This window comes from Salmo trutta, chromosome 23, assembly GCF_901001165.1.
Source record: "Salmo trutta chromosome 23, fSalTru1.1, whole genome shotgun sequence".
Classification (NCBI taxonomy): domain Eukaryota; kingdom Metazoa; phylum Chordata; class Actinopteri; order Salmoniformes; family Salmonidae; genus Salmo; species Salmo trutta.
In genome coordinates, this window is record NC_042979.1 from 20,128,890 (window position 1) to 20,155,515 (window position 26,626).

The 26,626-nt window shown below is 43.2% G+C and overlaps 1 protein-coding gene across 1 annotated transcript in view; it reads left to right on the top strand.

Moving 5' to 3' along the window:
• LOC115159542 (astrotactin-2) overlaps positions 1-26,626 on the top strand; it is a 421,339-nt gene that overhangs the window by 377,142 nt on the left and 17,571 nt on the right. The window contains exon 20 of the mRNA XM_029709358.1: positions 18,721-18,862. Within this exon, the coding sequence (XP_029565218.1) occupies positions 18,721-18,862 (142 nt within the window). The remainder of the gene's footprint in view (positions 1-18,720; positions 18,863-26,626) is intronic.

Below are 26,626 nucleotides of genomic sequence, written 5' to 3' on the forward strand. Positions count from 1 at the left end.
CCTGACTGGTTGCATCACCACCTGGTATGGCAAATGCTTGGCCTCTGACCACAAGGCACTACAGGGGGTAGTGCAAACGGCCCAGTACATCACTGGGGCCAAGCTTCCTGCCATCCAGGACCTTTATACCAGGCGGTGTCAGAGGAAGGCCCTAAAAATTGTCAAAGACTCCAGATACCCTAGTTATACACTGTTCTCTCTGCTACCGCATGGCAAGTGGTACCGGAACGCCAAGTCTAGGTCCAAGAGGCTTCTAAACATCTTCTACCCCCAAGCCATAAGACTCCTGAACACCTAATGAAATGGCTACCCAGACTATTTGCTGTTGTAATCATCTATGCACAGTAAATTTAATAACTCTACCTACATGTACATATTACCTCAACTAACCGGTGCCCCGCACATTGACTCCGGTACCTGTACCCCCCTGTATATAGTCTAGCTATTGTTATTTTACTGCTGCTCTTTAATTAGTTGTTACTGTTACTTTTATTATTTTAAATACTTTTATTTATTTCTTATTCTTATCCGTATTTTTTTTAAACTGCATTGTTGGTAAGTATTTCACTGTAAGATCTACACCTGTTGTATTCGGCGCATGTGACTAATAATTTGATTGGATTTGTTCTAGCTCAACCTGAGCTTCTGCAGCCACCTGTGGGAGCCCATAAAGGAACTGTTATATCCTCTTTGTACTCACACTTGCAGAGCTCAGCATAGAACTGTACTGCCCTCTTTCTAATTTCACTTGGGCTTGTGAGCTCTTGTCCAACAGCTGATTTGAGGCAATGAATAATTCTTCTTTGTCCCTTCTTTTTCTCTAAACCAAAGAAAAATGTGGATCCATTTCAGAGATTCCCTGAAACTTACTTCTCACCAATACCCCATGTGCTCTGATATCCAGCAGGTTTTTCTTGAGGGCCTGAGTATTTCCTGAAGTGAGCATCACTCAATAAAGTTATATTAAAATGCCAGTATGCACTTTTGGGTTTTACAGCGTTAATGTACACCACCTCTGTTGTTAAACAATGATCAGAAAATCACACTGGGTTGATCACACTTGATTTACAGACTTGAGATTGATGCTCAAAACAGTAAAACCTAGTAAAACCTATCTAACCTGGCCAGAGAGATAGTGTTCTCTCTCACTTGGGCCCATGTGTACTGTCTCGTGCCTCGGTGTTGGCTCTGCCAAATATCACACAGTTCATGTGTTACAATAAGGCATTTTTTTAAAGTCCTTGAGGCTATATGAGGTTCTTTGTGATTTATATCTAAAGTGCTGACTGTACAGTTAAAATCCCCAGCAACAAATATATAATCCTCAGTGTTACATTTCTCAATGGTATTTGAAAATGTCTAACTGGGGCATATACAGTTTACATACACCTTAGCCGGAAGTTTACATACACCATAGCTAAATACATTTAAACTCAGTTTTACACAATTCCTGACATTTAATCCTAGTAAATATTTCCTTTTTTAGGTCAGTTAGGATCACCACTTTCTTTTAAGAATGTGAAATGTCAGAATAATAGTAGAGAGAATTTTTATTTATTTTATTTATTTTATTTATTTATTTTTATTTCAGCTTTTATTTCTTTCATCACATTCCCAGTGGGTCAGAAGTTTACATACACTAAATTAGTATTTGGTAGCATTGCCTTTAAATTGTTTAACTTGGGTCAAACGTTTCAGGTAGCCTTACAAAAGCTTTCCACAAGAAGTTGGGTGAATTTTGGCCCATTCCTCCTGACAGAGCTGTTGTAACTGAGTCAGGTTTGTAGGCCTTGCTCACACATGCTTTTTCAGTTCTGCCCACACATTTTCTATAGGATTGAGGTCAGGGCTTTGTGATGGCCATTCCAATACCTTGACTCTGTTGTCCTTAAGCCATTTTGCAACAACTTTGAAAGTATGCTTGGGGTCATTGTCCATTTGGAAGACCCATTTGCGACCAAGCTTTAACTTCCTGACTGATGTCTTGAGATGTTACTTCAATATATGCACATAATTTTCCTGCCTCATGATGCCATCTATTTTGTGAAGTGCACCAGTCCCTCCTGCAGCAAAGCACCTCCACAACATGATGCTGCCACCCCCGTGCTTCAGGGTTGGGATGGTTTTCTTCGGCTTGCAATTCTCCTCCTTTTTCCTCCAAACATAACAATGGTCATTATGGCCAAACAGTTCTATTTTTGTTTCATTAGACCAGAGGACATTTCTCCAAAAAGTACGATCTTTGTCCCCATGTGCAGTTGCAAACCATAGTCTGGCTTTTTTATGGCGGTTTTGGAGCAGTGGCTTCTTCCTTGCTGAGCGGGCTTTCAGGTTATGTCGATATAGGGCTCGTTTTACTGTGGATATAGATACTTTTGTAACCGTTTCCTCCAGCATCTTCACAAGTTCCTTTGCTGTTTTTCTAGGCTGGATTTTCACTTTTCGCACCAAAGTACGTTCATCTCTAGGAGACAGAACGTGTCTCCTTCCTGAGCGGTATGATGGCTGTGTGGTCCCATGGTGTTTATACTTGCGTACTATTGTTTGTACATATGAACGTGTTACCTTGCTCCCAAGGATGAACCAGACTTGTGGAGGTCTACAATTATTTTTCTGAGGTTTTTGCTGATTTCTTTTGATTTTCCCATGATGTCAAGCAAAAAGTCACTAAGTTTGAAGGTAGGCTTTGAAATACATCCACAGGTACACCTCCAATTGACTCAAATGATGTCAATTAGCCTATCAGAGGCTTCTAAAGCCATGACATCATTTTCTGGAATTTTCCAAGCTGTTTAAAGGCACGGATGTGACCGGATGTGATGCGGCCTGGATTTGAACCAGGTACTGCAGTGACGCCTCTTACACTGCGATGCAGTGCCTTAGATCACTGCCCCACTCGGGAGCCCCGAGTTAGACAGATATTAGTTTATAAAGACTTGAAATTGGCATGGGAGCTAACTAGTTATCAAGCAACCAGCTAGCTATAGCTAGCTATCTACTTATCAAAGGTAGATAGCTAACTTGTTAATTTGACCAAGAAAATTACCAAACTATTTCTCAATATTTCTCAAAGTTGCTGTAGCTGGCTAATTCATTTCATCATGCTTTGTGATACAGATGGTTTTATGCTGTTTTAGTCCACACAACATGTCGGCCTGTCACCTACAGTAGAACCTTATAAACAACAGGGGGAAACAATACCATTGGCCATGCTTTTTGTCCTACCAGATCCGCGATGAGAAGGTTCTAGTTAGTGTATCCTTCTGTCCTTCGACTCTTGTTGGATGTAGTTGTCCAATGTATTATGATTATGATTATGATTGTTTATTTACAAGTTAGTTACAATTAGCTTTTTGCTTTAGCACCATCTATACCTGATAGAGCAGATCTAGTCTCACTTGTGGACATAAGACGTCTGGTGCGAATGACTCATTGGGAGACTAGAGCAGACCCAGTTCTGACTGAACGGGTGCACATTTGAGCACCACAGGATGGTCCATTTACTTTGTGCTCTCATAATCTATGCTTTGAAATCCTGTGATTTCATTGGGTCAGTTCCCCCTCATAGCAAATAGATGGCAAAACAATCGAAGCAATGTTCACATTACCTATGCGCCCACAGAGCTGGCAGTCACTGAGTAGTAAGTAACTGAACATCTTGTTTTGAACAATATATGTATTTAAAAGGAAAATGTACACATTTACCTCACTTTTATGAGCATATATATTTTTTTTATCTAGTCACAAGTGGAGCGAGCCGCCGCTGATGGAATTGTACCAAACACATGGACACAATGTGTTTGACTCCATTCCATTGATTCCATACCAGCCATTACGATGAGCCTGTCTGCTACAGTCTACCTCTGCTGAACTAGTTTGACATAGACAGACATTGGGGGTAATTATATCATAGGTTTCGATCGGCAAACATTTTTGCTTGTACAGTTATGTTGTTTGCAATATGGCAGATTAAAGCCTTAACTTCAACTTTTTCACCTCAATCGATTTTGTAATACAAGACCCATAGCAAGGGGCATATGACTTTGTAATATGAATGTTAAGCGAATAAAATGGTATCAAAATTAGTATTACATTGGAATGTGTATGTAACACGCTACATATAGTAGTATATGGAATCAATTATAGCAAGTGCTGAGTCACTCCAGAAACCCATTGATCAGGGTGAACTGGAGGAGAGATGCATGTGAGGTCGCCTCACATGTCAGAACACTGTCTGTGTCTCTCTCTCTCGCTCTCTCTCTCTCTCTCTCTCTCTCTCTCTCTCTCTCTCTCTCTCTCTCTCTCCCCACTGTCTCTCTCTCTTTCTCTTCTTTCATCTCTCTCGCCTCTTCTCTTCTCAACCCCCCAGCCCTCAGACCTTATCGGTTGATTACTCAAGACAACCTGGGTCAAGGTGTTTGAATCGGTGGAGGGTCGTCCAGTTCCGAGTTCTGTGGTCAGCCCCTGTGGCCCCTGCATGGGCTGTGGGGATCCCTGGTGGCCTCCAGTCAGTGGGAGAGGTTAGGAGAGCTTGGCTCCCTGCCCCAGGCTGAGACCCCTGGAGGGGCTGTGTGGTGGCTGACCAAGCTTCACTGCACTCAAATCAAACAGGCCATGCTAGGCCCTCTCTGATATACTGTAGTAGGCTTTTCTAGTCTGTATTACCTGGGGCTAACTCAGGAGGGGAGGGGAGGGGAGAGGAGAGGGACTTTGTCATAATGCTTACTGCAGATGCTTTCAATGTAAACTGTTTAAAGTCCCTGCTCTCTCTCAAATTCTTTCTCTATTTCTCTTCAGTCTCTCTCTCTGTCTCTTTCTCACTGCTCTTTCTAACCTTCATCCTGCCTCATTTGTAATAGACCCAGAATGCCAGTGTACTGTACAGACCCAAACCTTCCACTTTAAATGCCTGTCTTGTATCTGTCCGACCAGCACCACCATGGGACAGACAGGGCTGCAGGAGAGAGGTGGTCTGTAGTGTGATGCTCCTAGCTCATAAACCTCCCAAGCCCTGTCTGCCACTGCAATGCAATGTGTTGGCAAAGAAAGTAAAAGGAAGATAACAATCTATTGCTTAGTTTGGGTCAACTTTCAATTGATATCATTGCAGGGCATTGATCCCCACTCTGGTAGCTACTTGAAATAATGTCATTACAATCTTCAAAGGATCTCTTGCACCATGCTAGTCTTTACTGACAGTCTGCTGTGAAAGGCCACGCATTTTTCAAGGGATGTTTTAAAGTCTTATATACGCAGGAGATATTTCCAACCGACCATGACATGGGCGTGTTTTCTTGTGGTCTATAATGAATGGGAAATAATTGGGCGTCCCCGAGCCGCCGCGTTGATCTCAAGTGAAATGAAAACCAACATGTTTTCTGCAAGCATTTAGACTGACGGATGATTTTCTGTTGCTTCTCTGAGGCTTAACTTGACAGTACAGATGAAAGGGGAGAGAGAGCCCGTGGACACTGGGGAGAAGTGGCCGTGGCTGCATCAACATAAGTGAATGGAAACTGACTGATTAGTATACTATTGCCTTAGAGAGCGGGAAAGACATGAGGGAGAGACGTCTGGACCAAGGCTCAGAGATGCCCTCTGTCTGTTCAGTCAGCCGAGACACATTACGGAACGTTTACACACTCAGGAGGAAGCTACTGCTAAGCAAATCCTGCCTCCAGGTTTCTCCAGTTAGGGTAAAACATTTATCTTATATTGCAAGAACATGTTTTAGCACTCAATAAAGCCATTTTGCAATGTGACACCAATAGGAAATATGTGGTAACTCCAACATGCTCTCATTTTAATGTGACTGGATTCAGGAAGGTGGCTGTTTGATGCTAGTTCATATTTCACAGCAGGGCCGTGCTGCCCTGAATTGAACTGGTGCTCATGAACTTGTTTAGCTAGCTAAACAAAGGAGACCAAAAAAAAAAACATTCAAATGTGAAATCTTAAAGAGATGGGTGTGGTGTGAACGATGCTGAATGGGCGTACACAAAGAAGAGCTCTCTAGCTAGTGTGAAAACCTCTACAAAATCTCTCAAGGCTTTTTCTCAAAAGTGGGGTTACAAGTTTATCAGCTTTTAAAGCAGCATAGCTTTTCCCAACTTTAGTGTATGATATACCAGTTTAAAGCTCTGAGTCTGTAATTTTAGAAATGTAAAAAACACAATTGCGAGGTTTGGAAGAAAATCCCAGTGGCTGCAAAATATGCAAAAAAACATGCATGCACCAGTTTTTGCGCAAAAGTTAGAATATAATAAAATCTGAACTTGAGGTGAGAATGTGCTTATCCTCCTGTGAGTTTAGACCATGTGAACGCACAGTTTCTGGGGTTGAAGTATTGCATTGCAAGAATGCAAAAGTAGCTAGTGCAGGAATATATGATGACACTCCTATTCATAACTGTAACGCCTGTCGTATAGAGGGGACCAAGGCCCAGCGTGTTGAGTGCTCATAATTGCTGTTTATTAAACTCAGAACACTAAAGAAAATAACAAAGGTTCCGCGCCATGGATCATTTCTACAAGCTCCGGGCCATGGATCATCCCTACATGCTTCTTGCCATGGATTATCCCTACAGGCTTCTTGCCATGGATCATCACTGGAGGCTTCGTGCCATGGATCATCTCTACAGGCTTCGGACCATAGATCATCACTGGAGGCTTCTTTCGTGGAGCTGGAACAGGTCTCACCGGACTGGGGAGACGCACTGGAGACCGAGTGTGCAGAACTGGCACAGGGTATACTGGGCCGTGGAGGCGCACTGGAGGGAGAGTGCGAGGAGCAGGCACAGGACGTACTGGGCTGTGGAGGCGCACTGGAGGGAGAGTGCGAGGAGCAGGCACAGGACGTACTGGGCTATGGAGGCGCACTGGAGGGAGAGTGCAAGAGGCAGGCACATGCTCACCATGATAAGCACGGGGAGTTGGCTCAGGTCTCACCCCTGACCCCGCCAAACTACCCGTGTGCCCCCCCCAAAAAAAGATTTGGGGGCTGCCTCTCGTTCTTCCCCGGCAGGCTTCGATATCTGTTCAATACCTGGCCCCAAGTCCAGTTTATCCTTTCTCGCCACTCCTCTATAGACCAGGTATCCATCTCCTCTCGGGCACGCTGCTTGATCCAATTGTGGTGGGCAGTTCTGTAACGGCTGTCGTATAGAGGGGACCAAGGCGCAGTGTGTTGAGTGCTCATAATTACTGTTTATTAAACTCAGAACACTAAAGAAAATAACAAAGAGAAAACGATCAGCTAACAGTTCTGTCAGGTACTGACGACTACACAGAACACAACTAAACAGAATACAACTTCCCACAAACACAATAGAAAAAAAAAAAACTTAAATTTGATCTCCAATTAGAGACAACGCGAACCAGCTGCCTCTAATTGGAGATCGTCCCAAAAAACTCCAACACAGAAAACATAGAAAAACCACCCAAAACACCCCCTGTCACGCCCTGACCCACTCTACTATAGAAAATGACATCTTACTAGGGTCAGGACGTGACAATAACAAAAAAACAGGTAGCTAAATATAGTAACAATCATTTGATGTTAGTGAGAAGAGCGATTTTTATTTTATCTTTGCATTCTAAAATAGGTAGAAATAGGCATCTACTTCCTATTATTTATTTCATTTCCATGATCATTGCAGAATAAATTCCTCACCCTTTCTGATTGTGATGGTTTCATATTTGCGAAATAGCCTATAGGCCTACCAACAAGTGAGGATAGGCTACCATTCATCCCATCTCTCATTTAATTGGACCCACTTCACAGTAGTAAATAGATAAACTATTTAAAGTATTTTGCTATATTTGACCCAATCTGAAGCGCAGTATAACGGTAGAACAGATGTTCACCTTTTCCATTGACATTTGTAGGCTTCTGCGTCTGATATTGACAGCCAGGGATCAGAGCAGGACAGGGACCAGAGCAGGACAGGGACCAGAGCAGGACTCCGCTGGAGGCCACACAATCCCAAAGCTCCAAACAAGTTGCCCCAACCAGACACTGATTTGTGTTCAGTGAGGGGAATCTGAGATCTGTGCTTACAGTTGACTTCTTCAACCCAGATACCTGTTAGTGAAAGAAAGGCCTTTATATTGTTTAGTTACCCTCCAGAAGCCGATCCAATGTTATATGACGTGACAGGAGTGTGGAAGCAGTGTTTTGGCAACAGGGGCCAAACAAATTACGGGGTGGCAGGGTAGCCTAGTGGTTAGAGCGTTGGATGAGTAACCCTAAGGTTGCAAGATCGAATCCCCAAGCTGACAAGGTAAAAATCTGTCGTTTCGCCCCTGAACAAGGCAGTTAACCCACTGTTCCTAGGCTGTCATCGAAAATACCAATTTGTTCTGATCTGACTTGCCTAGTAAAATAAACATGTTAACAGGTTTGATAATCGTCAGTGACTTGGTGAAAGCGTAGGCAGTAAGTACCGAGTTGACATCATCTGCACCTCCATAGGCGAGCGTTAGTTGGAAATAATGAATGAATAACAATCTCCACAAGCCACTGCGGTTATCTACAATATTTGCAGTTATATTTGTGTGTATTGTCAGGGGTGAATTGAGTGAGTCTTAGCGGGCAGGCCACATAACACCCGTGTCCGTGACCCAGACATACTGTAATGCCTGACCTAAATATGTAACCCACACACACGCCCTTAAAGAACCACTGCTTCCAAACCCACCTTACTCATAGAGAGGGGGAGCCCTCCCTTCGTCTCACTCTCCCTTGTATAGGTTGCATCCTCTCTTTCTTAGCTGCTGTGTTCTCTCACTGTGTAGTATCCCTTCAAGCCAGGTACTTAAGAAGCATCCCTGGCTGTGTGTCTGTGAGTGTGTTAGTGTAGCCATCTGTGCGTGTGAGTGTGAGAAAGCGCAAGTGTATCTATCTATGTGTGAGTGTGTATCCATCTACGTTTGAGTGTGTATCCATCTACGTGTGAGTGTGTATCCATCTACGTTTGAGTGTGTATCCATCTACGTGTGAGTGTGTATCCATCTACGTGTGAGTGTGTATCCATCCACGTGTGAATGTGTATCCATCTACGTTTGAGTGTGTATCCATCTACGTGTGAGTGTGTATCCATCTACGTGTGAGTGTGTATCCATCTACGTGTGAGTGTGTATCCATCTACGTGTGAGTGTGTATCCATCCACGTGTGAATGTGTATCCATCTACGTATGAGTGTGTATCCACTCGTTCCATCTCTTTTTTAATTGGACCCTCTTCACAGTACTAAATAGATAAACTATTTCAAGTATTTTGCTATATTTGACCCAATCCGAAGCGCAACTTAATGGTAGAACAGACTATTCACCTTTTCCATTGACATTTGTGGACTTCTGCGTCTGAATACTGTAATGCCAAATTTCTTGAGTAGACAATATTTAATTTAGAAACATAATACAGTACATATACAGTATCGTAACCTTTTCTGGACATTAGTTCATATTCCTGAAGCCGCCATACAACAAATTACCATGCGCATCTCTCATTGTGCCTATTAGATATTATAAATTCAAGTTTTTGCATCCGAAAGGGAGTGCGCTTTATAACATACAGTAGAATGAACAGGCTACCACTTTAAGTATGCCTACTGTAGGCTAGTTTTCATTTTTTTTCCAGAGTAGACAATGTTTCAGAATTTGCAGGCAGTGCAGCTTATTTAAGTTCCAGAAAAAGTACATGCAAAACATTGAATTGAAAGATCTGTTTGCAGGTCCACAACAATATGCAAGTGTTTTTGTCATTCTGCCAACCCCTACAAAGACATCAAGTTCACCTTGCATTGCTATTTCCTTAGATATTGTCTTGGCCTAATTCCAATACATCCAAAGTATACAGCAAATAAGGGCGTTATTGTCACCATAAAAGGTGAATGATGGACATTTTTCAGGCGGAGTTATGCTTGTTCACACGCGCACAGTTTCACAACTGTTCTGATTTATAATGGCAAACATGCGTATGTATAGCACGCGCCAAGTTTATACAGTAAATCTCTATATTTTTGAGCGTGTGCCATCTTTTCAGAAAAAGCACATGCAGATATTTAGTGTTAAATTGACACAAAAGTTATAAATGAGACCCAGATGGAGCTGACTGGGAACAGATGATAAACAACATTTAAGAGAATTTCTGAAATTTCTAAATTCAAGAGAATTTCCACAGCTGTTCAAACCAGACATGACAATGAACAAGCATCAACTTCCTATCTTTCTCTATAGTCACAGTCTGGACTCCCCTTTCCTCCTCTTGGGGAAGAAAACGTCAAAGATGGCACACACATCACACCGACTGAGGAGGCACACATACTGAGCTATTTTTTATTTATTTATTGTTATTTAACCTTTATTTAACTAGGCAAGTCAGTTAAGAACAAATTCTTATTTACAATGACGGCCTACCAAAAGACAAAAGGCCTCCTTGCAGGGACGGGGACCTGGGATTTAAAAAATAAATACAATATAAATATAGGACAAAACACACATCACAACAAGAGAGACAACACAACACTACATAAAGAGAGACCTAAGACAACAACATAATAAGGCAGCAACACATGTCAACACAGCATGTTAGCAACACAACATGACAACAACATGGTAGCAACACAACATGGTAGCAGCACAAAAACATGGTACAAACATTATTGGGCAAAGTCAAAAGCACAAAGGTCAAGAAGGTAGAGAACAATACATCATGAAGAGATTGAGATAAAACTGTCCAGTTTGAGTGTTTGTTGCAGCTCGTTCCAGTCGCTAGCTGCAGTGAACTGAAACGAGGAGCGACCCAGGGATGTGTGTGCTTTGGGGACCTTTAATAGAATGTGACTGGCATAACGGGTGTTGTATGTGGAGAATGAGGGCTGCAGTAGATATCTCAGATAAGAGGGTTTTATAAATAAGCATCAACCAAGGGGTCTTGCGACGGGTATACAGAGATGACCAGTTTACAGAGGAGTATAGAGTGCAGTGATGTGTCCTATAAGGAGCATTGGTGGCAAATCTGATGGCCAAATGGTAAAGGACATCTAGCCGCTCGAGAGCACCCTTACCTGCAGATCTATAATTATGTTTCTGTAATCTAGCATGGGTAGGATGGTCATCTGAATCAGGGTTAGTTTGGCAGCTAATGGCTAAAACAATTCAATTCTGCATGCATCGAACAGTATAATTGAAACGATATGTCAGGCAGGCCATTCTCTCTGAAGAGAAGGTATGGCCTCCCAATACAATGCATCAGCAGGCTACCACACACCACCCAAATAAGCTCAAATGGGTGGGATAGGTGGTTGAGTCAGGAAGTGAGGGGAACTGAGATGCTGCAGCCTCGCTGTTCCCTCTTCCTCTGTCCTCCTTCACGTTCCCCGGCAATAATTTGTTCCTCTCTCTGTTTACTATAAGGAGAGGTGACCTGACATTTGCCATGAGGTTTTAATCACCATCGAAACTGGAGATCACACAATATGACTTCTCCCGTGGTAGTTTTGGGGGGCCTAATCTTTGCCAGCTGTGCTGGTTTTGCCTTGATATTGACAGCCAGGTTGACAGGGACCAGAGCAGGGCTCCGCTGGAGGCCACACAATCCCAAAGCTCCAAACAAGTTGCCCCAACCAGACACTGATTTGTGTTCAGTGAGGGGAATCTGAGATCTGTGCTTACAGTTGACTTCTTCAACCCAGATACCTGTTAGTGAAAGAAAGGGCTTTATATTGTTTAGTTCCCCTCCAGAAGCCGATCCAATGTTATATGACGTGACAGGAGTGTGGAAGCAGTGTTTTGGCAACAGGGGCCAAAACACGAATTACATGTTAACAGGTTCGATAATCGTCCGTGCCTTGTTATTTCTGTTTTGGACTTGTTGAAAGTTGGTGAAAGCGTAGGCAGTACCGAGTTGACATCATCCGCACCTCCATAGGCGAGCGTTAGTTGGAAATAATGAATGAATAACAATCTCCACAAGCCACTGCGGTTATCTACAATATTTGCAGTTATATTTGTGTGTATTGTCAGGGGTGAATTGAGTGAGTCTTAGCGGGCAGGCCACATAACACCCGTGTCCGTGACCCAGACATACTGTAATGCCTGACCTAAATATGTAACCCACACACACGCCCTTAAAGAACCACTGAGTGTGTATTCATCTGCGTGTGTGTCACGTCCTGACCAGTAAAAGGGGTTATTTGTCATTGTAGTTTGGTCAGGGCGTGGCAGGGGGTGTTTGTTTTGTGTGTTTTGGTGTTTTTGGTTTAGGTTCTATATTTCTATTTCTATGTTTAAATCTAGTTTTCTATTTCTATGTTGGGTTTTTGCTAGGACCTCCAATTAGAGGAAGCTGGTTGTTGCCTCTAATTGGAGGCCATATTTAGTTGAGGTTTGTTTCACTTGTTTTTGTGGGTAGTTATTTCCTGTATAGTCTGTGTACCATATGGGACTGTTTCGTCGTTTGTTTCTTTTGTTTAAATGTTATTTCTAATAAATTAAGAAGATGAGCACTTTACCCGCTGCGCCTTGGTCCAATCCTTACGACGCCTATCACAGTGTGAGTGTGTACCCATCTACGTGTGTATCCATCTCCGTTTGAGTGTATATCCATCTACGTTTGAGTGTGTATCCATCTCCGTTTGAGTGTATATCAATCTACGTTTGAGTGTGTATCCATCTCCGTGTGAGTGTGTATCCATCTGCGTGTGTTTTTATTTATTTATTTCACCTTTATTTAATCAGGTAGGCCAGTTGAGAACAAGTTCTCATTTACAACTGCAACCTGGCCAAGATAAAGCAAAGCAGTGCGACAAAAAAAACCAGAGTGACACATAAACAAATGTACAGTCAATAACAGAAAAGAAAAGTAAAATAGAAAAATCAATGTACAGTGTGTACAAATGATGGGAGGTAGGCAATAAATAGGCCCTAGAGGCGAAAATAATTACAATTTAGTATTAATACTGGAGTGATAGATGTGCAGATGATGATGTGCAAGTAGAGATACTGGGGTGCAAAAGGGCAAGTAATATGGGGATGAGGTAGTCGGGTGTGCTATTTACAGATTGGCTGTGTACAGGTACAGTGATCAGTAAGCTGCTCTGACAGCTGATGCTTAAAGTTAGAGAGGGAGATATAAGACTCCAGCTTCAGAGATTTTTGCAATTTGTTCCAGTCATTGGCAGCAGAGAACTGGAAGGAAAGGCAGCCAAAGTAAGTGTTGGCTTTGGGGATGACCAGTGAGATATACCTGCTGGAGCACCTGCTACAGGTGGGTGTTGCTATGGTGACCAGTGAGCTGAGATAAGGCGGGGCTTTACCTAGCAAAGACTTATAGATGACCTGTAGCCAGTGGGATTGACAGCGGATATGTAGTGAGGGCCAACCAACGAGAGCATACAGGTCTCGGTGGTGGGTAGTATATGGGGCTTTGGTAATAAAATGGATGGCACTGTGATAGACTACATTCAGTTTGCTGAGTAGAGTGTTGGGGGCTATTTTGTAAATGACATCGCCGAAGTCAAGGATCGGTAGGATAGTCAGTTTTACGAGGGTATGTTTGGCGGCATGAGTGAAGGAGGCTTTGTTGCGAAATAGGAAGCCGATTCTAGATTAAATTTTGGAGATTGGAGATGCTTAATGTGAGTCTGGAAGGAGAGTTTACTGTCTAACCCGACACCTAGGTATTTGTAGTTGTCCACATATTCTAGGTCAGAACCGTCCAGAGTAGTGATGCTAGTCGGGCGGGAGGGTGCAGGCAGCAATCGGTTGAAGAGCATGCACTTAGTTTTACCAGCATTTAAAGGCAGTTGGAGGCTATGGAAGGAGAGTTGTATGGCTTTGAAGCTCATTTGGAGGTTTGTTAGCACAGTGTCCAAAGAAGGGCCAGTGTGTGTGTGGGGATATGTGTACTCGCAGGAAAGCAAGGTTCCCCCTCCCTTGCGGTGCGGTGTGGCGTGGTTCTATCTACTTTTCGTGCCACCATCACGGAGCCCCAAAGGACTGGAATAAAAAGCAGCAGCGGTGCGTAACCGTGCTGGCAGCCCCACCCCCCTCCGCTGCTCCTTCATCCCTCCTTCTCCCTCTCTGTGCAGCGCTGAATGAATGAAGGCGGGCGAGAGTGCTCGTGCTGCGCTGTGTACTTTCTCATATAGTGGGCTCACAGCTAGGCTTGGCAGGGCTGAGGTGTTACCTAAAAGGGGTGAGCTAAGGTAAACGAGGCCTCTGCCAGCGCTAGGCTAGCTACTCACAGGCAGGCAAGAGAGCAACCAGGAAGGGAAAGGGTGTACAGGAAAGGGGGCTGGAGATGGTTATAGAGAAAGAGGCTGGGGTGAGAGGCTGGGCTGCGTCTTAGGCAGGATTACGAACTGGGTCTAGGGCTGGGGCTGGGTATAGGGTTGTGCAGTGTGTGCAGTGCTGGGGCTGCATATAGGGACATTGCTGAGGCTGGGCATAAGGCAGGGCAGTGGCTAACACTGAGGATAGAGAGGTGGATTTTTGAATGGGCCAATTTTAATGTGAAGCTAGGTAAGGGGCTGCAGCTGGTGAGGTGTTTCACTACCAGTAGTAAGAAGGAAGGGTGTCAGGTTACTTTGAATGTGTCATAAAACTATATCTGCTGTTCTGTTATTTCTCTTGTCCTCCTGTTTCTGCTGTCTGCTGATAGAGTCTAAAGATAGACCTCTGGTCTTGACTAGCACTTAGAGAGCAAAGTCCTCAGAGAGAACTGACGATGTTACCATCTGGTATGTGGAGTATGCCACGACCAGCTGATGTGAACACATCTGAATACTGTGTTGGTTGACCTAACCATGCATAAACACAGCCCTGATGGTGGGAAGCAACCTGTCTACGTTTCCCTTCTATTCTACCCTCCTTCTCTTTGCCTTTAGGCTCCTGTGAGATGCAGACAGTGTGTGTGTGTGTGTGTGTGTGTGTGTGTGTGTGTGTGTGTGTGTGTGTGTGGTGTGTGTGTGTGTGTGTGTGTGTGTGTGTGTGTGTGTGTGTGTGTGTGTTTGTGTTTGTGTTTGTGTACATGCCTACTTGCCTGTGTTTGTGCACGTGTGGTTGTGCCTGTGTGTGTGTGTTTGTGGCAGTTAGCCTCAGTGCAGTGAGCTCTTTCTCCCTGCAGGGTTTCAGTATTGTGTGAGTGGACAGGACAGCCATGGGTGGGCAGGCTGGCTGAGAGATGAGAGCGTGAGCCTTGCTGTTTGTCTCTGGCCATTTGCGACTCACGATAATGTGCTAATTACAGATACCCCCCTCCGACAAAGCCACAAGTGGTTGCACCCAGACTGCACCAAGTCACGCATCAGCCCCTGATTTATTCTGATTATCAAAACATACAAAGACATCATTCCTCCATAGACCACATCCAGAAACATAAAACGTCGGACTTTTCTCTCTCTCTCCCTCCTCCCCCCTCTCACCCCTCACCCTTCCTTTTGCGCTCTCTTTCTACTTTTAGCCTGCATGAAGCAGCAGATTTCTGGCTTGTCCGGGGCATTCCTCTCATAGTTGTGCCATTGAACGGGGAAAAACAGACTTGAAAAGCATTCTGAGGCAAGCTCTATCAGGTTAATAGTCAATCTTAAACACATCATTAGGGATTGTTTATGCAAAAGATCAAGTAGTCTGGAAGGGGTAATTTACTGTTCCACCAATTATTTGAGTGTTAGCATACTTGGCCCTTGGAATATGCTAAGTGTGAGGAAAGGTAAAACTTAAAAGCATCCGTACGCCTGCCTTTCTGTTTGATTATTATTATGTTTTTACCAAAATAAAAAAGTAAACATTCTAGTTGGGCTAAATACATTCGAAAACACATTCTATCCCATTCATCATCACCAAGTCGTTCTTCCAGTTTATGGTAGCCCCCAACGACACTTTGTCATCACATCGCAATTAACGGTTAACCCAAAACAGGTGGCCTATGATAACAGTGGAGACGAACTAATAATAAGCACAAAAAAGAAAAAAAAAACAAAGATGTAAAGGAATCAAAGGAGAGGAGTATGGTGAAGGAAGAGCAGATCTGTTCTATAAATCGTGAGCAACAGCAGCAGCTTGGTTGTATGTGGGGCAAGGCCGCACAACAGTGGAATCATAATATGTATCTATGTCGAGTTTTGAGAACGCTGTATTGAAAAGTGCTATACAAATTAAATGTATTATTATTTTGATTATTTTAAGGACCATGTTGACTCAAGTCCCGCTCCACCACTCTGAAGACGCTGCAGCCTTGACCCCAGGATTAAACCCACTGGGCACAGACGTCAGTTCAACTCACAAGAATTCAACGTGAAGTCAACAAAACATTTCACCATGTCATTAGATTAAAGTTAAAAGTTGATGAAGTCATCATACAGTCATCACATTTACATTTTTGTTGAAATGACATGGAAACAACGTTGATTCAACACGTTTTTGCCCAGTGTGAAGGGACTGCTCAGCTCTGCTAAGACAATATGGCTTCCCTCACATACCCATCCTCCATTTAAAATGTTCAAGCGGTATGAACACTTTTACATGGTTTTTGGACAGTAAGTTACTGTGTGCCGATAACTGTCTGTTTAGAGACGTTTGTGATATTGTAAGTGTTATTTTTCACAAGTGTTCTTATAAAACAAGATATTGGCCTTTATGGACGAAGCCTGTGATATGTAAGTACAGCGTTTGTGAACTAGTGTTGATGTGCTTGCTCTCTTATTTCATTTTTGGTTAGATTGATGTTGATTTTTCAAAGAAGGATTTGGAAATGCTTACTGAGTGTGCTGGTGGTCTCCGCCATAAATGTATTGTTTACTGAGTGTGCTGGTGGTCTCCGCCATAAATGTATTGTTTACTGAGTGTGCTGGTGGTCTCCACCATAAATGTATTGTTTACTGAATGTGCTGGTGGTCTCCACGATAAATGTATTATTTACTGAGTGTGCTGGTGGTCGCCACCATAAATGTATTATTTACTGAGTGTGCTGGTGGTCTCCACCATAAATGTATTATTTACTGAGTGTGCTGGTGGTCTCCACCATAAGTGTATTGTTTACTGAGTGTGCTGGTGGTCTCCACCATAAATGTATTATTTACTGAGTGTGCTGGTGGTCTCCACCATAAGTGTATTGTTTACTGAGTGTGCTGGTGGTCTCCACCGTAAATGTATTGTTTACTGAGTGTGCTGGTGGTCTCCACCATAAATGTATTGTTTACTGAGTGTCCTGGTGGTCTCCACCATAAGTGTATTGTTTACTGAGTGTGCTGGTGGTCTCCACCATAAATGTATTGTTTACTGAGTGTGCTGGTGGTCTCCACCATAAATGTATTGTTTACTGAGTGTCCTGGTGGTCTCCACCATCAATGTATTGTTTACTGAGTGTGTTGGTGGTCTCCACAATAAATGTTGTAATTGGACTTAATTTACAATGAATGTACAAAGACTGCTCATATATACACTTTAATTTACAACTTTTGGAATTAATCCGGGAGAGAATTTACACAAGTGTAACATAAACATTCAAGTAAATCATAAATTATATTAGTGGAGGATCAACAAAATTCAAAGAAAATTCCAATAATTTCAGCATCGTTCTCAAAAGTGGATTTGGGTCCAACAAAAAACAACCTAATCTGTACATAGTCTCTGGCTCTTCTCCCGTGAATAAATAGAGGCCTAGGCCCAGTTTGCATTGCATGTTTAGAAAAAGAAAACCTTGTAAACCTGGCACAGGGAGACCCCAAGTGTAGGAATGTGTTTGGGAAACCTCTTAAACACAGGCCCCTTTCTGGGAACATGTCAAATCATTCATTCGTTCACTTCTTTCCTCCTCTCCTTACCATCCCCCTGTGCCCCGCCCTCCAGACATATTCCCTGTGTTTATAAGTTGGCCCACATGACATAAGCTGAAGCTCCCCTTTACGTCTTTGAAATCCCACCTTTTTTTTTGTTGCTTTTAAACTGTTTTGACAACTCTCTCTTTTTTCCACCACCCCTCTGAGCGCTGGAAACGATTTGGTGCATGTCTGAATGAACAAGTGTGTCATTATTTTCCTGTAAGTTGACATGAAAGATACTTCACAACTTGTGAACTGGTGTTTGTGAGACACAGAGGTGTTCAGTGAGATATCATTGAACAGTATCATGTGACCATAAAGGAACAAAGTCCTGTTTTCTTACGGTTCTATAATGTACCATGTAGGGCTGGCTGCCAGAACAAGTCTGATTTCATTTTGCCTCAATGTTCGTGCTGCAGAAATCTTTCCCTCTGGGCTGAGCCGATGTGAAACTCAGAATGACTTGGAACACAATTAAGTGTCAAGTGGCAGGATCGATGTTGGAAAGAATATCCCTCTTAAAAACTGAATTCATGACTTTTCTTTGCACTTGTCTATTTTCTGATGAGACATGCACCATGTGACCCAAGGCAAGCTTGGCTTTTGTTTGTTTCGTAAAACGTCTCACTGAAGAACAATAGAGAATGTATGTTAAGACAAAGCAACACACTTGTGGCATATTTGACACTTTATTTAAGAGGCGCAGGAAATGGCTTCCAATCAGATCAACATACAGTAAGTGTATTAACCCTGCGATTGTCTCTTTCTCTTCCTCTCCATACATCTATTCACTCACTTTCTCACATTCTAAATCTATTCACACACTGCACAATTTACATACTGTTCATCTTTTCTCTCTCTTTCTCCCCCTCCCTCCCTCCCTCCATCTCCTCTAGGTGAGTTGTTAAGTCTGGTGGACGACCTGCTCTCAGGTCTTGGTTCGTCCTGTGTGGTGGCGGGTCGGAGGAACGGAGACCATCCTCACTCTGTGCTCTACTCGCTGGTCTTCAAGTGCCTGGAGCCCGACAGCCTCTACAAGTAAGATCCCCTAACCTAAAGCACTTTGGACCTGAGCCCATATTCATAAAGCCTCTCAGAGTGCTGATCTAGGTCCCCTATGTCCATGTAATCTTTTTCATTATGATTTAAAAGGCAGAACTGATCCTAGATCAGCATTCCTACTCTGAGATGCTTTATTAATACGGGCCCCGATTTACTATTGCTTTGCACCATTCTAAGGGTGAAATTTAAAGTAGGCTAAACAACAAGTAGAAATGAAGGATAGAATAGGAAAAAAGACGGATGTTTTTGTTCTGTTGTTCACTTCTGCTAACTCTGTGGTAAATGTTGCACGACAGAAGTCCATTGAGTTGTCGCTACATTCAACCCTTCTCACCTGTGGTATTGTTCTAACCCGATTGACTTCATCATTTTCTGACTTTCTAACTTTTATGAGTTCACTATTTCCCATTACCATAAAAAACCTCCTTCTTAACCAATGGCATTGTTGTCATTTTTGCATCTCTCCTAAAGAGGAATGACAACACATAATATGTGGGTGATATCACCAGCCAGCACCACATATTTTCCCTGAGTATCTGTACTCCCATTGGCAATGGGACTTGTTTATGGCCATGTTTTAATTCCCTCCAGTCAGAACACAGCTGGCTCAAATTAGGCGGGCGGCACATATTTTGGTCTCACCAGGGTGGAAGTGGTGGATGCTGGTGTTATTGTTTCCGTTATTGTTCCGTTTGTCATGAGGCCCTTTTCAATGGAAGAAAACATGGTCATAGTGAAAAACGAGCATCACAACCAACGTGCTGTTTGTGTCACACAGAGACTGGAGGAGACTGGAGCCATTGACCAGTCGGTCTGTCTGGTGATTACAGTCTGGGGCGGTTAGCAAACAGACAAACAGACCACCCCTCTTAATCCAATTAGTCATAAAGACTGAGAACCATAACACATTGAGCAGCAGGGAGGACATGCATGGAGGACACACACACTGTGGCAGGTCAGTTAGTTGCATGCACACGTCCCAACCCACTGATACATAGTAATATGTTCCGCGGTTGAAGCCCTCCTTAATCTATGGACAGACATAAGTACAGCCCTGAGTCCCTCAGCATGTGTGAGGGGTATAGTCAACCACACATCCTGTATTAGGGTTGTCAGAGAACACTAGAGTATACCAGGGACAGCTGTTAGTCAACTTTGCAGGTGTTTCATTTTGCACAGAAGATTCACTTAGTTTAGTCCTTGTCTTGTGTGAGTATCAAGATGGAGTAAAAAGAAAAGCCTATTAGGGGAAAAGTGGAGAAATGAAATGAAACCAGCTGAGTCCACATGGAGGCACTTGTGTGAATGTTCCATAAGCTGCCCTGCTGCCAACAGACACTATAATGGTTCTGTGTGTCTGTGGCCCCGGCAGGCCCGTCGTTCACTTAGTGTGCCTTTATTAATCCATACATCATCACAGTTGGAGACGTTTACGTTGCGCTGTTCGGAGGAGATCTCCCAGCGACAATACATTCATCTTCAGAGGGCCCAGGGTCTGCAGCCTGCCTTCCCAAAGGCCGTCGCTGTGATGTGCATTTGATAGAAGCACTTTGTTCTACTTGGGTATCACTTCCCTGAGCCCTCTTCCTCTTGTCTCCCGATCTTGAAATCAAGTTATTTTTTTGGATATTTTTTTCAAATCAAATCAAGTTAGATGGGCAAGGCATGCTCCGAAACCAAACAGGCCCCAGATGAAATTGAAGAGGGGACACTCCAATCATCACACCGTGTTCCTCTCCTCTGAGCGCTCCCAACTGTTGTGTGGTGTTTTATGTTTGTGGTTCTGGCTCACTGTTTTCCACTTGTTTGTTTTGGGAAGCGGGCCCCTGCAGCTGTGCATGATACAGATAGGTCGTTGGTGCTTATGTTAAACAAAGGAATCGGGGAGTACTGCTGGGGGCAGCGCTACCCAGAAGCCAACAGTAGAAATCATAACAGCGTGATAGTGAGGGTATATTGAGAGGGTTGATTTATTCAAGATTCAGGTAGTAGGAGATTACCTTGCAACCGGTTGCAACTTCCTTCTTTCCCACCATCTGGCTTGCGCAACTTGGAGGTCAAGCCAACCGAGAAAGAGAGGGAGAGAGAATGTACTTGGAAGCTTCTGCTTCCCCCGTGCTGAATTTACGGAGAGAGCGAGACAGAGACAGCAAAAGAGATAGGGAGAGTACCACTCTGTAGCTGTGTTATCTGTGTCAAGACACCCCCTCCAGTTTCGTTACTCCCAGATAAGAGCCCCATTTACGTCGGCATTACGTCTGTGGGCACACCTCGGTGCGGCCAACTGGGCTTCTCCTAATTGACGGGCTAGATAAGGTTTCCGGGCCGCCGGTAGTTTGGTTTACATTTGATGTACTCCAAGGTTGTCAGGCCTTAATGTTTCCTTTCAGGCCCTGGCATAGCTTGGCTTGGTGCTCTCTCTCTCTCTCTCTCTCTCTCTCTCTCTGTCTCTCTGTCTCTCTCTTTCTCTGTCTCTCTGTCTCTCTGTCTCTGTCTCTCTCCCTCTCCACTGTATTGAGTAGGATGTTCAGCTGGGGAGTCCACTGTCATACATGCAGGGCTGTAAGGAACATGTCAATTCTTTCCCTTGGAAATGTTGCCGACAGAGTCTGAGGAGTAGTCCGGAAGCAGCCTTTCTTGTTACAGTGTGACAATATGGACATGATACATCTCACTTTTTCACATGACACTTCATCCTAAAATAGGTCCAAATTAGTATTGGATTGTTACAATTTGACTGTAGCTGAATGGAGTGGAGTAAGTTCAGAGTTAGTAGAGTAATGAGTTTATGATTTATGGTTGATGACTTATGTGGTATCATGAGGCTCTACATACCAGTACTTAGTAGTTATTGCAAGCACTAAACTATATAACAATTTTGCATTCATATCTACCTCCCCCATAAATATCTCCCTCATCCCAGACATGCTGACACAGAACCGAGACAAATAGCAGGACAAACAGGCAATATGGCAGAAAGTAAATCCCTAGCACCTCTATCATGGGTGATAACTTTATACCTTCACCATATCCTTAAAAGCTATTGCTTTAAGTGAATGTAGTAAAAGTCGATCTGGCGATTCAGCAATACCAGTGAGTCTAGCATTTCACATCATATTTGCCCTTCATGGCATCATATCCTCTTACATTATCATCTCTAGGTTTTATTGGTACAATTTCAAGCCATGGTAAAAGTTATCCTCAATGTTTCTACCATCACCCTCACAAACAGAAACCATTCACAGTGATACCAGTCATTATATCTGTTTCATATGACCTATTCGACCTGCATAACTGTCTTTTGAAGTATTGTTTTCTGACTTGTGTCGTGTATATGTTCTTTACTGAAATGCTGCTTTTTATATTGATTGATATATCATGTGCTTTTTATGTTGATGTCATGTGTCTGTTTGTCTGAAGCTGTTGTGTTGATGCTGCTGTCTTGGTCCAGGTCTCTCTTGAGAAATAGATTTTTATCTCAACGAGATTCATTTGGTTGAACAAAGGTTCAATAAAATAAAGGCTCCAGTGCACTAGATCCATTGGTTGGATCCATTGGTTGGTTCTTTTACTTCTCTTCCTTTACTGCAGTAAATAGGGCAAGGTTCAGCACCTGCCTCCCAGTGATTTGGATGGTACTCTCAGGCCAGAGCAGCAGTTCAGAGCCCTAAAATAGAAGTCTTTAGAGGCAAGTGTAAATCACAGAAAATGACACAGCATAACATGATAAACCTGATGTGACCCAACCCGGCTGGAGACTTATGAGGTGTTGTCTTTATACTGTATACTCAGGATCCAGCTCCACTCTAAAACACGCTGCCAACTATCCCTCAGAAGAACAACAAATATGTCTTCCACGCGGGCGCCATAACAACCTGTGGCAGAGTACGACCGACGAAGGCTTTTTGAACAGCTAGTGAAAGCTTTCTTTCTTTAAACAAAGAACCTGCATGATACACTACATGGCCAAAAGTATGTGGACAGCCCTTCAAATTAGTTTATTCGGCTATTTCAGACACACCTGTTGCTGACAGGTTTATAAAATCGAGCACCATGCAATCTCAATAGACAAACATTGGCAGTAGAATGTCCCATGCTGAAGAGCTCAGTGACTTTCAATGTGACACCGCCATAGGATCCCACCTTTCCAACAAGTCAGTTGGTCAAATTTCTGCCCTGGTAGAGCCGCCCCGGTCAACTGTAAGTTCTGTTATTGTGAAGTGGTAGGCCACACATATCAAATCAAATCAACTTTATTTGCCACATGCGCCGAACACAACAAGTGTAGACTTTACAGTGAAATGCTTACTTACAAGCCCTTAACCAACAGTGCAGTTCAAGAAGAAGAAAATATTTACCAAGTAGGCTAAAATAAAAGTAACACAATAAGAATAATAATAACGAGGCTATATACAGGGAGCACCAATACCGAGTCAGTGTGCAGGGGTACAGGCTAGTTGAGGTAATCTGTACATGTAGGTGGGGGCGAAGTGACTATGCATAGGTAACAAACAAACAGCGAGTAGCAGCAGTGTTCGGGGGGGTGGGGGTGGGGGGTGTCAATGTAAATTGTCCGGTGATGATTTTTATGAATTGTTCAGCAGTCTAATGGCTTGGGGGTAGAAGCTTGCCGTGCGGTATCAGAGAAAACATCTCACAGAACGGGATCGCTGAGTGCTGAAGCCCGTGAAAATCATCTGTCCTCAGTTGCAACACTCACTACCGAGTTCCAAACTGCCTCTGGAAGCAACGTCAACACAAGCATTGGAAACGCATTCTCTGGAGTGATCAATCACGCTTCACCATCTGGCAGTCCGACGGACGAATCTGGGCTTTGTGGATGCCAAGCAAACGCTACCTGCCAAAATGCATAGTGCCAACTGTAAAGTTTGGTGGAGAAGGAATAAGGGGCTGTTTTTCATGGTTTGGGCTAGGCCCCTTAGTTCCAGTGAAGGGAAATCTGAATGCTACGACATTCTAGACGATCCTGTGCTTCCAACTTGTGGCAACAGTTTGGTGAAGGCTATTTCCTGTTTCAGCACAAAGCTAGGTACATACAGAAATGGTTTGTTGAGATTGGTGTGGAAGACCTTGATTTTCCTGCACAGAGCCCTGACCTCAACCCCATCGAACACCTTTGGGATGAATTGGAACGCCGACTCCGAACCAGGCCTAATCACCCAACATCAGTGCCCAACCTCACTAATGCTCTTTGGCAATTTTCCAACATCTAGTGGAAACTTTCCCAAAAAGAGTGGAGGCTGTTATAGCAGCAAAGATGGGTCCAACTCCATATTAATGCCCATGATTTTGGAATGAGATGTTTGCTGAGCAGATGTCCACATACTTTTGGCTATGTAGTGTAATTCCAACACACAGCCAATCCTACCATAATGAGCTATGTGTTGGTGTCCAATTGGTAATATAAACAAAATAGTTGTGATATAGTTGTATTGGTATAACCAGGAGCTGCCGAAATTGCAAAGACAAAGAAATGGTGAAGACAAAAAAAGTATAATTTGCCAGCAAACCTTGCAACAACTAAGACCAAATTGTGTCTGTCTTTCATCATGCTAATAATGTCTGATGTAAGATGTGAAAACTTGAAGACCACACAAGTAACTCCTCATTAGTCTGTGAAAAGACAATCTGGTCTACCCAACAAGTACGATGTGTTCTTTCTTTGTTTTTATTAACATGGGGGCTTTATTAAGTGTAGTATCTCATGTCAAACCCAAACAATATGCTTGTACCGAAAACCTGAATGAGCAATCTGTTTTATGGCAGGACTTAGAGAGATAAAACACCAAAACAAGGCTTATTTATTAGTGCAAATTACATCTTTACAATTTCCCCTTGTTCCCAGGCATGTCATGTATTGGGTGCTTTCATGTTAGTCACTTAAAATCACCCAATCACAACATGTGTAGACTCTGAGCTTTAGTTTAGATATAGATAGAAAATGCAGCCACTGCTACTGTAGTATGATCATATTTCTGCTCAAACCTCCAGTAATATGTGCAGGTGCCAGCAGTCAGTATGTAAAGCTAACCTGTAATTGATAAAACACGTTGTAGAGAAAGGATATTACATTGTAAGTGCGGTAAGTCCTTTCTTACAGACCTGACCTGAGAAACTAAATCGAAGATGTAAATGAGTTTTGAATTATATTCTCCCGGTGCAATTGATTGATTTGTGGACCAGCTCAATTGATCTCGGACCAACGTCTGATGTCATCAACCAGGAATCCCTAGGCTGCCTGGCTTCTTCTCTGCCTAGTATGCCAGAAATACTGCCATAATTGCTCTCTTTCTTTCTCTCTTCCCCACTCCCCCCCCTCTCTCAATTCAATTCAATTCAAGGGGCTTTATTGGCATGGGAAACATATGTTAACATTGCCAAAGCAAGTGAGGTAGAGCTCTCTCTCTCTCTCTACCTCTCTCATTCTCTCTTACCCCTTACCTCTCTTTTTCTGTCTCCTCTCTTTTTTTCTCTATCCCTCTCTCTCTTACTTTCTCTCTTCTCTCTACCCCCTCCTGTCTCATTAAATTAGAGGACAACCGGTACTTTATGGTGGCATTGCTAATTCAAACAAATATGGTTTTTGTTGAGCCTTCAAAATGATGGCACGGGGACAAAACCATGCACTACAAACATCCAGCTTCTGAGTGGAGCGAGGGATAGAACGGGTGGAAAAGACAAAGGGAATCAGAGAGAGGCAAGACAGATAGAGTGTGAGAGATGAATGGACAGAGAGCAAGAGAGAGCGGGTGTGTAGGGGGTTGGGTATATGTTGCCAGTATGTTACCCTCTGTTTTGACATTCTTGTGGCAGGCAGACCACGGCGCTCGCTTTGTTCTCCCAGTTATCGATGCCAGTGGTGAAGCTAGCCACCTCAGACTCCACTCAGCCCCCCGCTGCACTGCGCTGTGGGTGACAGGCCCGTTTATCCAGACCCTACTTGCGCTTCTGATTGGACATTTTGGATAGGAGTCTGATCAACAGGCCTTGTATGTCTGACCGTAGTGTTAACAGAACTGCAGGGGAAGAAAGCAGCCAAAATACCTTTTGTGGTTGTCTTCGCATAAAAAAAACACAAAGGCTAGAGAAAGTTTCTGTGGTAATCTCCTTTCACTATACATAATAGGACTGTGATTAGGCTGCGGAGAAAAGTACCTGTCTTCGATGCCAACCACTTAAACAACCAAAAACAGCAACAAGCTGGCAAGCTGCGTCCGGGATCCTAAACTAAACTCTACTAATTGCCTGATAAATACACCCTGCCCCCCTCCATTTACTGGCCAGTGATGTGACCACATAATTTAAACAATGTGATTGTTATATGTGCCGTTGTTTTGCTGGGCAGAGAGTCTACAGCGAACTTCGGACAGACTCTGGCCCCTTGTCTTTTGTGAGGTTCTTGGAGAATACCAATATACCACACATTTCTCTTGATGAATAACAAGATCGGACAAACTATGCGAACAATGTCAAAACAGGCCATATTACAAACAAAACAATCAGTTGGTGGTATTAAAACACAGACTCTTCAAACAAAAGGCATCGTTTTTTAAAATGGACTCTGCCAGTGAAATAGCTTTGTGAAACAGAAAAATAAATTCTGCCTCCTATTTGATATTTGTCGTTTTGCATGTTCAGTCATGAACAATATTCATTTTCACTTAGTGCATTCGAAAAGTATTCAGACCCCTTACCTTTTTCCACGTTTTGTTACGTTAC